Here is an 18,117-nt window from a genome sequence, read left to right on the forward strand (position 1 = left end):
TGCTCTTATGCCTCTTATGCCTCGGAGACCTGCCACCACTTACAGGATTTATACCTAAATGACTAATCTTAAAAGAACTCACATCCTATAACAATAACTTTATAGCCACAGTACTAGCTCTATCAGCCTTACTTAATCTATTCTTCTACATACGAATCATCTATGCATCAACTCTAACTATATTCCCATTAATTAATAGCTCAAAATTCAATTGAACACTATCTTCACAAAAACTATTGCCATCCATCCCTACTTTAGCTGTTATTACCTCCCTACTCTTACCATTAACTCCTATATTTATTATCCTCACCAAAGAACTACAAGCCTCTATCTTGCATAATCTGAACGCAAATTGAATGCTTTAATTAAGCTAAATTCTCAACAAATATAGACCTCGGTAGTACTGTTAAACTACTTCTTTGAATTTGCAATTCAATGTATAATAATAATATAATAAAATTTCTCTTTCTCTCATCACCTAATTTAGGGCTTTTGTTGGATGAATGAACAGATGATATGAAGTTAAAAGATTTTACTAGTAGTCATGGCAACAAGCACATAGGAATATTCTCTCTGCAATGGGAAGGTAAAAAAGCAAAGCTCTGCCCAGCTTTTGTGAAAGGTCTAAGACCCAAACCTTCCCAGAATGGAAAAATAAAGGAAGCAGCTTTCTGGTTTCACACAGAAGTTTTGGAGGAGGGCTCCTTGTTCTTCGCCAAGCTACAGAAGACATGGTAAAACTCTGGCTCTCTTATTCCTGGAGAATTGTTTTCAAAATAACCTGCAGCAGGAAAGAGAAACAGTGATCTTAGAGCTGGAGAAACTGATATATAAACTGAGCAAAAAAAATTGAGGGGTATGGAGGGAAGATCTCTTAAGCAAGGTGGTAGAGTGGGATGGGAAGATTTAGAAAAAGTTTGGTAGAGAAATGAGGAAGGATTGAGACAAATTGATAAAATTAAGCACCTATTAAATGACTGATACCCTTTTAGGGGTGGAGAATACCAAAATAAAATAACAACAACAACAATAATAATAACAATACTATCCTACCTGAGTCAGTATATATTCATTCTGAATCATTTTCTCAATGATGTTAAAGTGATCCACATTGGAGATTTCTATAAATGAGACTCTCCACCCATGTAAACGCAGTGCCTGAAGAAAAGGGAAAAAGAACAGTTAGTAGGATAGATGTTAAGGGATTAGGAATGTTGGAAGAGGTTGGCAGGGAGATAGGAAAGAACATGAATCATGTAACCATGGAAAAATATTTCAAGTAAATTAATTAATTAATTTTTAAAAATTCCTAGGGCCTGATGGATTCACAAGTGAATTCTATCAAACATATACCAAACGAACAATTAATTTCAATACTACGTAAAAACTATGTGAAAAAATAGCTGAGGAAGGTAGTTTACCAAATTACTTTTATGAATATAGTGCTTATACCTATGCCACAAAGAACAAAAACAAAGAAAGAGGGTTAAGATGGCGGCAGAGTAAGGAGCAGCTGCTTGATCTCTCCTAACCGAAGCATACAGGACTCCTCAAGGGGACATAAAAACAAATCCAGACGAACGAAGGGACCCCACAACAGGGCTCAGCATTGAAGGTATATGGAATCGGGGCATTTCCACACTATAAAGGGGTGAAACAGCTCCCTCTAGAGTGTGAGAGGAACAAGCCCCTCCCCCACCCACCACACCATGTACAACACCAAGGCCAGCGCACAAGAGTTAAAGCAGGTTTGGGGCACCCATTAAGTCACTGGCAGCTCCAGGGCTTGTTCCTGAGAGCAGCAAAACTTAGGACCCCAAGAGGCTAAAGAACACACGCAGACTTTGCATACAGACCCTGAGCACCTGCGCGGGTGAAGGCATTGCCCTAGGCGCAGACAAGGATCTTGAGCGCAGGCTTGGACCTCTAGTGGGGACCCTGTGCAGATGGGAGCATGGCTGTGGAAGCAGCGCCCTGAGACTGCTGAAGGAGCCTCGGGCAGAGGGACAGATCAGGGACGACCAGGAGGCTCGACCCCGAGAACAACGAGACCTGAGACCTCGGGAGACTAGAGAGCGCAGACAGACCCTGAGTGTGAGGATAAAGCTGAGAAGGGGCGGGGCTAACAACAATGGCAAGCCAAAATCAGGAACCCCAGAAGAGAAAGATTATCAAGAAGAACTCTGTAACACTCGACAACTTTTACACAGAGAAAATCCAGACAACAAAGGAGAACAAACAATTAATCATATCCAAACCTTCCCAAAATAATGAAAACTGGTCACAAGCTATTGAAGAGTTCAAATCTGAGATGATAAGAAAGATGGAAGAGATCTGGCAAGAAAATAACAGTTTAAAAGGCAGAATTTTGCAATTGGAAAGTGAGGCTAAGAAATCAAATGAACTGATAAGCAAATTCAACATCAGAAATGACCAGATTGAAAAGGAAAACCAAAAGATCATAGCCAAAAACCAGTCCCTAAAGGCTAGAATTGAGCAATTAGAAACTAATGATCTCTCAAGACAGCAAGAACAAATAAAACAAAGTCAAAAGACTGATAAAATAGAAGGAAACATGAAATATCTCAATGAGAGAGTGACAGACCAAAAAACCGGTCTAGAAGAGACAATCTGAGAATCATTGGTCTTCCTGAAAAAGCAGAAATTAATAGAAACTAGGGGCAGCTGGGTAGCTCAGTGGATTGAGAGCCAGGCCTAGAGACCGGAGGTCCTAGGTTCAAATCTGGTCTCAGACATTTCTCAGCTGTGTGACCTTGGGCAAGTCACTTGACCCACATTGCCTACCATTACCACTCTTCCACCAAGGAACTAATACACAGAAGTTAAGGGTTTAAAAAAATATATATATAAAAAAGAAATGAATAGAAACTTGGACTCCATACTAAAAGAAATTATTCAGCAAAATTGCCCTGAAGTTCTACAAGAGGGCAATATAGACATTGAAAGGATCCATAGATCACCCTCTACACTAGACCCAGAAAAGACAATACCCAGGAATATACCTAAATAATCCCATATCAGAAAAAGAAATTGAACAAGCCATCAAAGAACCCCCTAAGAAAAAATCACCAGGACCTGATGGATTCACAAGTGAATTCTATCAGACATTCAAAGAGCAACTAATCCCAATACTATACAAATTATTTGATATGATAAGCAAAGAAGGAGTCCTACCAAATTCCTTTTATGACACAAATATGGTACTGATTCCAAAGCCAGGGAGATCAAAAACAGAGAAAGAAAACTATAGACCAATCTCCCTAATGAACATAGATACAAAAATCTTAAATAGAATACTAGCAAAGAGACTCCAGCAAGTAATCAAGAAGATCATCCACCATGATCAGGTGGGATTTATACCAGGAATGCAAGGATGGTTCAACATTAGGAAAACCATCCACATAATTGACCATATCAATAGTCTAACAAAAATCACATGATTATCTCAATAGATGCTGAAAAAGCCTTTGACAAAATACAGCATCCATTCCTACTGAAAACACTGAAAAGTATAGGAATAGAAGGACCTTTCCTAAAAATAATAAACAGTATATACCTAAAACCATCAACAAGCATCATATGCAATGGGGATAAATTAGAAGCCTTCCCAATAAGATCAGGAGTGAAACAAGGATGCCCATTATCACCTCTATTATTCAACATAGTACTAGAAACACTAGCAGTTGCAATTAGAGAAGAAAAAGAAATTGAAGGTATCAAAATAGGCAAGGAGGAGACTAAGCTATCACTCTTTGCAGATGATATGATGGTCTACTTAAAAAATCCTAGAGATTCAACTAAGAAGCTTGTAGAAATAATCAACAACTTTAGCAAGGTTGCAGGATACAAAATAAATGCACATAAATCATCAGCATTTCTATATATTTCCAACACATCACAGCAGCAAGAGGTAGAAAGAGAAACACCATTTAAAATAGCCCTAGACAATATAAAATACTTAGGAATCTATCTACTAAAACAAACACAGCAATTATATGAAAACAACTACAAAACACTTTCCAAATAAATAAAACTGGATCTCAACAATTGGAAAGCCATTAATTGCTCATGGGTAGGACGAGCTAACATAATAAAAATGACTATTCTATCCAAATTAATTTATCTATTTAGCACCATACCTATCAAATTACCAAAAAACTTCTTTACTGAATTAGGAAAAACTATAAAAAATTGCATTTTGAATAACCAAAGATCAAGAATATCAAGGGAAATAACGAAAAAAATGTGAAGGAAAGGGGCCTAGCAGTACCAGATATTAAACTGTGCTATAAAGCAGCAGTCATCAAAACGGTATGGTACTGGCTAAGAGACAGAAGGGAGGATCAGTGGAATAGACCTGGGGTTAATGACATCAGCAAGATAGTGTATGATAAACCGAAAGAGCCCAACTTTCGGGACATGAATCCACTATTTGACAAAAACTGCTGGGAAATTTGGAAAACAATATGGGAGAGATTAGGTTTAGATCAACATCTCACACCCTACACCAAGATAAATTCAGAATGGGTGAATGACTTGAATATAAAGAGGGAAACTATAAATAAGTTAAGTGAACATAGAATAGTTTACTTGTCAGATCTCTGGGAAAGGAAAGATTTTAAAACCAAGCAAGAGTTAGAGAAAATTATAAAATATAAATTAAATGGTTTTGATTATATTAAGCTAAAAACTTTTGTACAAACAAAAACAATGTAGTCAAAATCAGAAGGGAAACAACAAATTGGGAAAAAATCTTTATAACAAAAAACTCTGATAGGGGTCTAATTACTCAAATATACAAGGAGTTAAATCAATTGTATAAAAAATCAAGCCATTCCCCAATTGATAAATGGGCAAGAGACATGAATAGGCAATTCTCAGGTAAAGAAATCAAAAGTATCAACAAGCACATGAGAAAGTGTTCTAAATCTCTAATAATTAGAGAAATGCAAATCAAAACAACTCTGAGGTACCACCTCATACCTAGCAGATTGGCTAAAATGAAAGAAGGGGAGAGTAATGAATGCTGGAGGGGATGTGGCCAAATTGGGACATTAATGCATTGCTGATGGAGTTGTGAAATGATCCAACCATTCTGGCTGGCAATTTGGAACTATGCTCAAAGGGCTATAAAAGACTGCCTGCCCTTTGATCCAGCCATAGCATTGTTGGGTTTGTACCCCAAAGAGATCATAGATAAACAGACTTGTACGAAAATATTTATAGCTGCACTTTTTGTAGTGGCAAAAAACTGGAAAATGAGGGTATGCCCTTCAATTGGGGAATGGCTGAACAAATTGTGGTATATGCGAGTGATGGAATACTACTGTGCTCAAAGGAATAATAAACTGGAGGAATTCCATGTGAACTGGAAAAACCTCCAGGAACTGATGCAGAGTGAAAGGAGCAGAGCAAGAAGAACATTGTACACAGAGACTGATATACTATGGTAAAATCGAATGTAATGGACTTCTGTACCAGCAGAAAGCAATGGCACAGGACAATTCTGAGGGATTTATGGTAAAGAACGCTACCCACATTCAGAGGAAGAACTGCAGGAGAGGAAACATATAAGAAAAACAACGGCTTGAACACATGGGTGGAGGAGGACATGATTGGGGATGTAGACTTGAAACTACCACACCAATGCAACTATCAACAATTTGGAAATAGGTCTTGATCAATGACACATGTTAAAACCAGTGGAAATGTGCATCGGCCATGGGTAGGGGGGAAGCGGGGGGCGAAGGGGGAAGTAGGAGCATGAATCATGTAACCATGTTAAAAATGAATATTAATAAATGTTTAATAAAAAAATAATAAAAAAATGAAAATAAAAAACCAAAGAAAGAAAACTAGACCAAATTCTCTAATGAATACAGATGGAAATATTTTAAATAAAATACTAGAAAAGAAATATCACAAAAGTCACTTAACCCCTATTGCATATCCCTTACCACTCTTCTGCTTTGGAACCAATTCACAGTATCAATTCTAAGACAGAAGGTAAGGATTTTTAAAAAAATAAACAACCAACCAAAGGTCTTATACTATGACCCAGTGAGATTTATACTAGGAATGCAAAGCTGGTTCAATATCAGGAAAATTATCAGCAAAATTGATCAGCAAAAGAAACCAACAACAACAAAAATCATATGATTGTCTCAATAGATGCAGAAAAAGCTTTTGGCAAAATATAACACTCATTCCTATTAAAAACACTAGAGGGGCAAGCTGGGCAGCTCAGTGGATTGAGAGCCAGGCCTAAAGACAGGAGGTCCTAGGTTCAAATCTGGCCTCAGACACTTCCTTAGCTGTGTGACCCTGGGCAAGTCATTTAACCTCCATTGCCTAGCCCTTATCACTCTTCTGCCTTAGCACCAATACACAATATTGATTCTAACGCAGAAGGTAAGGATTTAATATCAAAGGAATCAATGAAAAAAAATTGAAGGTAGCCTGGTGGTACCAGATTTCAAACTATAAGCAATAATCATGAAAACAATCTAGTACTCGCTAAGAAATAGAATGGTGGAACAACAGAATAACTTAGGCATACAATACACAGAAGTAAATAACTATAGCAACCTGTACTTGATAAACTTAAAAATGTAAGCCAGGACAAGAACTCACTATTTGACAAAAATTGTTGGGAAAACTGAAAAATCGTTTACCAGAAACTAGGTATAGACTAACATCTCACATAGTATACCAAGATCAAAATTAGTCAATGTGATTTAGATATAAGATGATCTCATAAGCAAATTAGAGGAGCATGGAAAATTTTACCTGTTTAATCTATGAATAAGGGAAGAATTTATGACCAAACAAGACAGAGGATCAAGGAAAATAAAATGGATAATTTTTATTACATTAAATTAAAAAAATTTTTTTTGTACAAATAAAACTATTGCAACCAAGATTTGAAGGAAAGTAAGAAACTGCAGGAAAAAAATTTTTTGGCATCAAATATTTAGAGAACTTAGTCAACATAGCTTGTGACTCTGGGCAAGTTGCTTAACTGCAATTTCCTAGCCATTGTATCTCTTTTGTCTTAGAATTGATACTAAAGAGGAAGCTAGGTGACTCAGAGGATAGAGAGCCAGGTCTGGAGATGGGAAGTCCTAGTTTTAAATCTGGCCTCAGACACTTTGTAGCTATGTTACCCTGGGCAAGTCACTTAACCCGAATTTCCTAGCTCTTACCATTCTTCTGCTTCAGAACCAAATACTTAGTATAAATTCTAAGACAGTAGGTAAGAGTTAAAAAAAAGACACTAAAATAAAAATTAAGTCTTAAAAAAAGGCATTTCCTAATTGATAAATGGTCAAGGGATATGAAATGGCAGTTTTCAGAAGAAATCAATGTTGGGGGCAGCTCAGTGGATTGAGAGCCAGACCTAGAGATGGGAGGTCCTAGGTTCAAATCTGGCCTCAGACACTTCCCAGCTGTGTAACCCTGGGCAAATCACTTGACCCTCATTGCCTAGCCCTTACCACTCTTCTGCCTTGGAACTAATACAGAGTATTGATTACAAAACTGAAAGTTAGGGTTTTAAAAAAAAACAACAAAAAAAGAAGAAATCAATGTTATCTATAGTTATATTTTAAAAATGTCTAAATTATTATTGCCTAGAGAAATGAATACTAAAATAGTTCTGAGTTATGACCTCACATCTATTGGCTAATCACATCGGATTGGCTAATATTGTGGAAAAGATAAATGACAGGAGAGGATGTGGAAAAACTGAGGCATTAATGCACTGCTGGTAGACTGGCCCAATCATTCTGGAAAACAATTTGGAACTACACCCAACCAGCTATAAAACTTACCACTTTGACCCAGCAATATCACTTTGTATCTCAAATAGATCAAATAAAAAGGAAAAGAACCTATTTATACAAAATTATTTATAGTGCTCTTTTTGTGGGGGGGAAGACATGGAAATTGAGGTGATGTTCATCAATTGAGTAATGGCTGAACAAGTTGTGATAAATGACTAATGGAATTTGATTGTGTGGTAAGACATAACTAAAGTGATAGTTTCAGAAAAACCTTGAAAGAGATATGAACTGATACAAAGTGTAGTGAGGAGAAGCAGGAGACAGTACACAGGAGACAGGAGACACAGTAATAGCATTATCATAAGAGTATGAAAGGTTGATCAAGACAATGATTCAAGACAAATCCAAAGGACCTTTGGTAAAAAATGTTATCTACTTCTAGAGAAAGAACTGAGGAATTCTGAGTGCAAAACTGAAGAATACTTTTTTTTACTTTCTTTTATTTTTCTTGTGTGTGTATTTTCTTTTACAACATAATCACACATATAATTGACATCAAATTGCTTGCCTTTTTAGAGTTGGGAAAGAGACAGAAGGAAGGGAGAAAATTGGTACTCAAATTTAAAAATGTTATTGTTAAACATTTTTACATGTAATTGGGAAATATTTAATGAAATAGATAACTTTTTAAAAATGAAAGAAAAAGAAAACAGGAATTAGGACAGTGATTCCCAAAGTGGGCACTACTGCCCCCTGGTGGGTCCTGCAGCGATCCAAGAGAGCGGTGATGGCCACAGGTGCATTTATCTTTCCTATTAATTTCTATTAAAATTAAAAAAAAAATTAATTTCCAGGGGGCTAAGTAATATTTTTTCTGGAAAGGGGGCAGTAGGCCAAAAAAGTTTGGGAACCATTGAATTAGAATTCAAATTAGGAGCCACAGGACTTTAACTCCCAAATCTCCCTATGAGGAAAGAGAGAAACAAAATAGAGATGTTAAGACCACCTGAAAATAATCCAAGGACTGTCGAAGGAACTCGGGAGAATCATGTTGGCCCACAGCTATTATTAATTCACAAGCTGAAGTCACTTGACTCTGGATGGCCTTCTGGCAAAACATGGGACTATTCCTCTGGGCATCTTCCCTGGAAGTGTAGTGGAAAGAAGACAAGGGCAAGGAAGGGAAACAGAGGACATCTTAATTTTATCCCTCAGCAGTCAGAAGACAGGAAAGGCTGGGACAGTCAATGTGAAAGTACATTTGGGGACAGATAGATGGCTCAGTAGTAGAGAGTTAGGCCCAGAGACAGGAAGCTCTCGGTTCAAATCTAGCCTCAGATACTTCCTAGCTGTGTGACTGTTGGCAAGTCACTTAACCAACTGTTCTTTTGCCTTGGAACCAATACTTGTTATTGATTCTAAGACAGAAGATAAGAGGTTTTATTCCTTTTTTTTTTTTTAAACCTTTAACTTCTGTGTATTAGTTCCTTGATGGAAGATTGGTAAGGGTAGGCAATGGGGGTCAAGTGACTTGCCCAGGGTCACACAGCTGGGAAGTGTCTGAGGCCAGATTTGAACCTAGGACCTCCTGTCTCTAGGTCTGGCTCTCACTCCACTGAGCTACCCAGATGCCCCCCCCCTTTTTTTAAAGAGTATTTGGAACCTTCCCCATGTGTGTCTCAGGAGGGGAGTAAAAGCCATACAGGTAGGATCAGAGGAGATGACTAACTCACACAGTCATTTGAAGAATGTCATTGACATAGGTATACACAATGGGTTCCAGGTCGTAGATCCCACTCACCAAGAAAGAACCTATGAATTGAAAAACAAACATCAGTACATAATCTGTTCTCAAAGTGTTGTTTAGTGGTCCTGAACTACTTGCTTTGTCAACAAAATTAACAAAATTGTTTCAACAAATCACACCTCTTTGATCAGAGGTGGGCCCTATAACCACCTTAAGCAAAAGAGGAAATATGGAGATCCTCCTGAAACTAATAGGTTTGTTTCCCATGAGCTACCTTACTCTAGAGATGCACTGGACTGAGTAACACTATTTGCAGAAAAGACTAATCAAAATCTTCAGTGAGCTAGAAGTCTTGTTCATTACCCAGAAGTCTCTGCTAAAGTCTTGCTCACATCTTCCCAGTATTTGCTGACTGACTTTGTTGAGCTTTCTATCACAAACTCTACCTGAAGCAGCCTACGCAGGCTTAAACCAGTCTTGTAGTTGGCCATTGCTACCAAACATCTCGAAACATGACCCTGGGCATACTCATAACCTGAGTTTGTTTCTTCAGCTGTGAAATGGGGATAATGCTATTTTTTTTTGCATACCTAAAGGAATATAATTTGACAATTTGGCATTACCCTCAACAATCTTGACAGTCTTAGAGATGACAAAAGGCACCTTTACAAGAAACACAAACAAAATAATAGAAAGGTTAAGTTATTCATGGTCAGTTAATATTTATGAACCCATATCTCCCCTGGTTTCAAAATCAATCAATGTTCTTCCTAGTATATCAGGGCCAGGTAAATATTTATAATAGATAACTTTTTAATGATTACTAATTAGTTACTATTGCAATATAAGTAAGGTAATATTTGGAAAAAGGAAGACCCAAGAGCAAATCCTGCCTGTGACAATTACTAGCTATGTGACAATCTCTCAACTTCCCCAGAGACTTACTGTGCAGTTAAGAATATTGAAATCTGCATCAGTGAAGGGAGTTTCCAGACCAATGGTATCACAGATTCTTTTTTTTTTTTTAAAGCCCTTACTTTCTGTCTTCCTAACAACTCCAAGATAGAAGGACAAGGGCTAGGCAAATGGGCTTAAGTGATTTGCCCTGGGTCACACAGCTAGGAAGGGTCTGAGGACAGACTTGAACCCAGGTCTTCCTGATTCCAGAACTGGCTCTCTCCCTGTGCCATCTTAACTAATTCTACAGATTCTTGATATGTTGTTTAATCTCAGTGGAATCATCAGCACCCTCTTTACCGAACTGTACTACCTTCTAATTTGCCACTAGGATAAACTTGGGTTTAAGCCCACCTTCAAAGCTTACTAACATGTGCCCTTTGGCAGGTCACTTGGCCTTGGTTTTCTCTTCTATAGCTTGTAGTGTCAATCTCATAGGATTGTTGTGAGAACTGTGATATGATAATGAATTGCTTTGGCTCAGCCCAACACTGTTATCAATTGTTATTGCCTAGCTAATTTTCTGTTTGGCTTGCCTAAAGGATTGTTTTCCTCTTAATTTATCTAGAACTAAGTCTTTAAGTCTTTTGTTTATTGAATCCATATAATAGAAGCTCTAAGTCAAGAGGTAATGCACTGCATTTGTCATATTTGTTTTAAAACAAGCATTATGAAAAAAGAAATTCATGATTTCAATGCAGTCTTATTTTTGTATGTTCTTTTGGGAGTATCTGTTAAGTTCACAATTAAAAAAATTTGAGAGGCAAGAGAATTAAAAGTGGGAGAGACACATGAAGGGATGTGTTGGTTAGACTCCTTCTAAATGGCTGCAAAAAAAAAAAAAAAGAGGTAATGCACCTCCTATGAGACACACCAGAGAAATGGAGAGTCTTCCAATGATTTCTAAGCTGAATTTCACAGATGATAGCACTCTGAAATGGATCTGGAGATGAAGGCTGGGATATCATGTTGGACAAGAAACTTTAGAAAATCTTTTAAAATCATAGTAATGGGGGGCAGCTGGGTAGCTCAGTGGATTGATAGCCAGGCCTAGAGATGGAAGGTCCTAGGTTCAAATCTGACCTCAGACACTTTCCAGCTGTGTGACTCTGGGCAAGTCACTTGACCCCCATTGCCTACCCTTACCACTCTTCTGCCTTGGAGCCAATACACAGTATTGACTCCAAGATGGAAGGTAAGGGTTTTATTAAAAAAAAATTCATAGTAGTAAGGGGCAGCCAGATAGCACAGTGGATAGAGGGCGTTATAATAAAAAGGAGGCTACTATCTAATAGATGTATAATAGATGGGAGTACAGAGAGAGGATAGGATGACACTTCTCCTTTATAACAGTTGCCCAGGCAGGATCCTTTAGGTCAATGTATGTTATCCCTTCAGAACTGGGGTTAATTGATATTAATTATTGGGCTCTTCATCTGGGTAACGTTAGTAATCTGACTGTGTGACTCCCTTCCCAAATAAATTTTGAATAATCAATTCAGGAAGTACTTTAAAACTTTGAATATATTTAGCACAGAAGGATAATGGTATGGGATAGAGGTATTGGAGACCCTACTTTAAATTGATAATAATGAATCTCTGGTACAGCCTGGCCAGGGCTACACCAGAGCAGGCAAACTGCTGTGTAATCTTCAGCTTCTTCTTCAGTAGATCTTAAGCTTAATCAGTTGAGATATCCACCCTTTTCTTCTTCTCCTGCCCACTTCCCAGATCCCTCCCAGGCCCTGGGAAAACCTAGATGACTAAGATGATTGACTTCCTAGGGACAGTAGAAGCAGAGATGGTGGTCTGATACAGGTTGATGAAGGTATAGGAAACACAGGAGGAGCTTGCAGGGTTGAGTTTGCAAGTCTCAATTTCCCCAAAGACCAGGATCCACTGATCTCCAGCCTCAAGGACAGGTAAAGACCCCAGAACCTCTGCCAGGGTTCCCAACTGCCCTCTCCTATGTCTGCATGCCTCTCTGGGAACATTCCGACATCCAACTGATTCACCTGTCAATCACCGAGTGAATTCCTAGCTCCCAGAGATTTAATATAACAAAGGTCAGGCCTGGGAGGACCTGGTTTCAAATTTGGCCTCAGATACTTCCTAGGTGTATGACCCTGGGGAAGTCACTTAATCCTGATTGCCTAGCTTTTGCTGTACTTTTGTCTTTGAATTTATACTAAGACAGAAGGTAAAGAAGGGTAAAAAAAAAAAGAAGCACATTAAGAATTCTGGTTCTAAAACTAAATGCAAACTGGACAATTTGAACATTTTTATTTTGATGTTTTTCATTTGACCCACTGATGTCAGGTTTGGAATATGAATAATATATAAATTAGATGCAGTGATGAAAGCTAGGAAGAAAAGAGCTGGAAGCTTTGAAGACATTAAGCAAGAATTTTAATGGACAATTCACTGATCATGCTATAGCTATAAATTAATATGACACTTGCTTCTATTCATATTAATCTAAAAACCAATGACTAATTGTATAGTATTTTATAAAAAGCATGTTAAACATGTCACTACAATTGTAAATGTTGATTTCTTATACTTCATATTTGTATTATTACTGCTTATATGGACCTATCTCTTTATCTCTATAAGCACTTTTGATCCCTCTTTCCTCTTTAGCACTCCGGCATGCACATTAATTCACACAAACCTGGGGAAAGTGAAATAAACAAAAGTGATCATTTATTAGGCCATATGTCATAAACTTTCTTAAGGTCTGCTCAGCACGGGAGGATAAAGTGTCCTTCAAGAAGATCCAAGCTAAGAGCCATTAAAACTTTCCTGGGCCTGTATAACCCTCTAGCTATAGTAATATACTCAGTACTTGACCCCAAGAAAAAAAGACACTCTGTGGGGTATATGCCACCTGAGCAACATGAGAGTGGGCCAATTGTTTTTTATATGTCACCTGTTGCTCAGAAAGCCATTTTAAGCTCCAATATCCTCTGCTTCCCTGTTTTCACAAGACGCTGGATCCCTTGGCTAAAACAGAAGTTCCAAACCATGTGGCAGACTTCTAGTGCCAACTATTATACAACCAGATTTCAGAACTGACTGAGGTATGGATATGATACAAAAGCAGCCTTGACTTCTTAGGTCCACTGGAAACTATCGCTATCTTTTTTTTAAATTAAAAAACTTTTTACAAATTTATATTTTGAAATATATTTCCATGTTTACATGATTCATTTTTTCTTTCCCTTTCCTCTTCCCTCCCTCCCTCAGAGCTGACAAGCAATTCCACTGGGTTGTACAAATGTTATCACTTGATACCTATTTCTATGGTATTCATTTTTACTATAGAGCAATCTTTTAAAGTCCAAATCCCAAATCATATACCCATATATACAAATGATAAGTCATGTTTTTCTTTTGTGTTTCTACTCTCATAGTTCTTTCTCTTAATGTGGAAACGATCACTCTATTTCTATGTATCTATTGCTTCCTAAGATCAAGTGTAGTATCTATTTCTATGTATCTTCCATTTATCAATGTGCTGTGGAAGAGAAAACAAAAGTATATCAAAATAAAGTTTCTGTACAAATGACATCAAAGCAGCAAGAATAAGGGAGGGATTTAATTGAGAAAAAAAAAACCGGCACAGCAAATTTCTCTGATAAAGGTCTGATATGATGACAGACAGGGAATTGAAACTTATAAATGAAAATTAGATAAGTTATCAAAGAATATAACAAACAGGTAATTTTTTAAAACCCTTATCTTCTGTTTTAGAATCAATACTGGGTATTGGTTCTAAGGCAGAAGAGTGATAGGGTTAGGCAATGGGGATTAAGTGACTTGTCCAGGGTCACACAGCTAGTAAATGTCTAAGGTCAAATTTGAACTCAGGACTTCCCATCTCTAAGCCTGGCTCTCTGTCCACTGAGCTACCTAGCTGCCCCCTGAACAGGTAATTTTCAAGTGAAAAAATGTAAGTTATTAACATCTATGTCATTAATAAGAGAAATGCAAACTAACGCAACTTTGGGGTTTTACTTTATACTCTTTAGATTGGCAAAGATGAAAAAGGACAAAAACACTAGTGCCTTGTTATTAAAACTACAAAATGGTTTCACCATTCTGGAAAAAAAAGTTGGATTTATGCTAAAAAAAAACAAAACACAGTCACTAAATTTCTCTTCATAGTAGGAGATAGGGCATATATTCTTTTTAAAAGCAGTTATTTAGGGGGCAGCTGGGTGGCTCAGTGGATTGAGAGCCAGGCCTAGAGATGGGAGGTCCTAGGTTCAAATCTAGTCTCAAACACTTCACAGCTGAGTGACCCTGGGCAAGTCACTTAACCCCCATTGCCTAGCCCTTACCACTCTTCTGCCTTGGAGCCAATACACAGTATTGACTCCAAGACAAAAGGTAAGGTTTTCTAAATAAACAAATAAACGAATAAGTGAATAATAAAAGTTATTTATTTTTTCACTATTTCTCATCCATTGATAAAGGAAGAAATATGATATCAATTACACATGCAAAATCATGCAAAATATTTCTATATTAGCTATGCTAAAAATAGCAAGAAAAATAAAGTGAAAAAATTATGCTTCAATTTGTGCTCAGAATTTATTGATTATTTCTCTGGAGGTGGGTAGCATTTTTCATCATTAGTCCTCTGGAACTGTCTTAGATCACTGTATTAATCAGAAAAACTAAGTCATTCACAGTTGATCATTGTACAGTATTGCTATTATTATGTACAATGTTCTTCTTGTTCTGATTACTTCACACTGTATCAGTTCATACAGCTCTTTCAGGTTTTCCTTAAACCATCCTGCTCATCATTTCTTATAGCACAATTCCATCATAATCATATACTATAACTTGTTCCATCCAATTGATGTTCCATCCAATTCTTTTAGCCACTATAAGTACTTTTATACATATAGATTAGTGATATTCTTGGGCCAAAGGGCATAATACACAGTTTTATAGCCCTTTGTACATAGTTCCTAATTGTTCTTAAGAATGGTTGGACCAGTTCACCATTCCACTAATGGTACATGAGTGTCCCAATTTTTCCACACCCTTTAGGATAAATATTCTAAAAAAATCAAAGACAGAAGGGAAATCTGCATATACAAAAAAATTCATAGTGGTGCTTTTTATAGCATAAAGAAAAGAATAACTGAAAAGTTATGGTATACAGGAATAAAGGAATATTACTATGCCATAAAAAAAGACAAATATGAAGAACTCAGGGAACTCTGGGAAAGTATCTATATAGTGATGTAGTTCAAAGGAAGCAGAATCTGAAAAAAATGTGCATGACTGTCCCTAAGCCTTCAAAGGAAACCACTAAAAGGCTTCAGAGCTCTGATCAATGGGGCAGTTAATCACTACTTCTAAGAACAATTGGTAAGGCATATTTACCCATTTGTCAACAGAAAGTGAAGTTAGGTTATGCTGTGGATAGAATACTGGGTCTGGGTCCAGGAAGACCCAGGTTCAAATCTGGTCTCAGACATTTACTGTGTGACTTAGGGTAAGTCCTGTTTGCCTCAGTTTCTTCATGTATAAAATGATCCTAAATTCATGTTCTTTGAATTTGCTATAGGGTTTAGACTTTAAAGCTTTTTTTTTTAAACATTTATTAATAATCATTTTTAACATGGTTACATGATTCATGCTCCTACTTTCCCCTTCACCCCCCGCACTCCCCCCACCCATGGCCGACGCACATTTCCACTGGTTTTGTGTCCTTGTGTCCTTGATCAAGACCTATTTCCAAATTGTTGGTGGTTGCATTGGTGTGGTAATTTCGAGTCCACATCCCCAATCATGTCCGTCCCGACCCATACGTTCAAGCAGTTGCTTTTCTTATATGTTTCCTCTCCTGCAGTCCTTCCTCTGAATGTGGGTAGTTTTCTTTACCATAAATCCCTCAGAGCTGTCCTGGGTCATTGCATTGTTGCTGGTACAGAAGCCTATTACATTCGATTTTACCACAGTATATCAGTCTCTGTGTACAATGTTCTTCTGGCTCTGCTCCTTTCGCTCTGCATCAGTTCCTGGAGGTCTCTCCAGTTCGCCTGGAACTTCTCCAGTTTGTTATTCCTTTTAGCACAATAGTATTCCATCATCCGCATATACCACAGTTTGTTCAGCCATTCCCCAATTGAAGGACATACCCTCCTTTTCCAGTTTGTTGCCACCACAAAAAGCGCAGCTATAAATATTTTCGAACAAGTCTGTTTATCTATTTATTACTCTTTGGGGTACAAACCCAGCAATGCTATGGCTGGATCAAAAGGCAGGCAGTCTTTTATAGCCCCTTGAGCATGATTCCAAATTGCCAGCCAGAATGGCTGGATCAGTTCACAACTCCACCAGCAATGCATTAATGTCCCAATTTTGCCACATCCCCTCCAACATTCATTACTCTCCCCTTCTTTCATTTTAGCCAATCTGCTAGGTGTGAGGTGATACCTCAGAGTTGCATTTCTCTAATTATTAGAGATTTGGAACACTTTCTCATGTACTTATTGATACTTTTGATTTCTTTACCTGAAAATTGCCTATTCATGTCTCTTGTCCATTTATCAATTGGGGAATGGTTTGATTTTTTATACAATTGATTTAACTCCTTGTATATTTGAGTAATTAGACCCCTGTCAGAGTTTTTCGTTATAAAGATTTTTTCCCAATTTGTTGTTTCCTGATTTTGACTACATTGTTTTTGTTTGTACAAAAGCTTTTTAGATTAATATAATCAAAACCATTTAATTTACATTTTGTAATTTTCTCTAACTCTTGCTTGGTTTTAAAATCTTTCCTTTCCCAGAGATCTGACAAGTATACAATTCTGTGTTCACTTAACTTATTTATAGTTTCCCTCTTTATATTCAAGTCGTTCACCCATTCTGAATTTATCTTGGTGTAGGGTGTGAGATGTTGATCTAAACCTAATCTCTCCCATATTGTTTTCCAAATTTCCAAGCAGTTTTTGTCAAATAGTGGATTCATGTCCCAAAAGTTGGGCTCTTTGGGTTTATCATACACTGTCTTGCTGATGTCATTAACCCCAAGTCTATTCCATTGATCCTCCTCTCTGTCTCTTAGCCAGTACCATATTGTTTTGATGACTGCTGCTTTATAGTATAGTTTAATATCTGGTACTGCTAGGCCCCCTTCCTTCACATTTTTTTTTCATTATTTCCCTTGATATTCTTGATCTTTTGTTATTCCAAATGAAATTTGTTATAGTTTTTTCTAATTCCGTAAAGAAGATTTTTGGTAGCTTGATAGGTATGGCGCTAAATAGGTAAATTAATTTGGGTAGAATTGTCATTTTTATTATGTTAGCTCGTCCTACCCATGAGCAATCAATGGCTTTCCAATTGTTTAGATCCAGTTTTATTTGTTTGGAAAGTGTTTTATAGTTGTTTTCATATAATTGCTGTGTTTGTTTTGGTAGGTATATTCCTAGGTATTTTATATTGTCTAGGGTGATTTTGAATGGTGTTTCTCTTTCTACTTCTTGCTGCTCTAGTGTGTTGGAAATGTATAGAAATGCTGATGATTTATGTGCATTTATTTTGTATCCTGCCACTTTGCTAAAGTTGTTGATTATTT

The 18,117-nt window shown here is 37.2% G+C and overlaps 1 protein-coding gene across 1 annotated transcript in view; it reads right to left on the bottom strand.

Annotated features, from left to right (window-relative positions):
• Positions 1-517: 517 nt before the first annotated feature.
• Positions 518-18,117, bottom strand: part of AFMID (arylformamidase) — a 46,738-nt gene continuing 29,138 nt past the window's right edge. The window contains exons 9-12 of the mRNA XM_044672228.1: positions 9,539-9,617; positions 8,812-8,950; positions 1,054-1,158; positions 518-781 (exon numbers count right to left, since the gene is read on the bottom strand). Of these exons, the coding sequence (XP_044528163.1) occupies positions 752-781; positions 1,054-1,158; positions 8,812-8,950; positions 9,539-9,617 (353 nt within the window). The 3' untranslated portion in view covers positions 518-751. The remainder of the gene's footprint in view (positions 782-1,053; positions 1,159-8,811; positions 8,951-9,538; positions 9,618-18,117) is intronic.

Source organism: Gracilinanus agilis, chromosome 4, assembly GCF_016433145.1.
Source record: "Gracilinanus agilis isolate LMUSP501 chromosome 4, AgileGrace, whole genome shotgun sequence".
NCBI classification, from domain to species: domain Eukaryota; kingdom Metazoa; phylum Chordata; class Mammalia; order Didelphimorphia; family Didelphidae; genus Gracilinanus; species Gracilinanus agilis.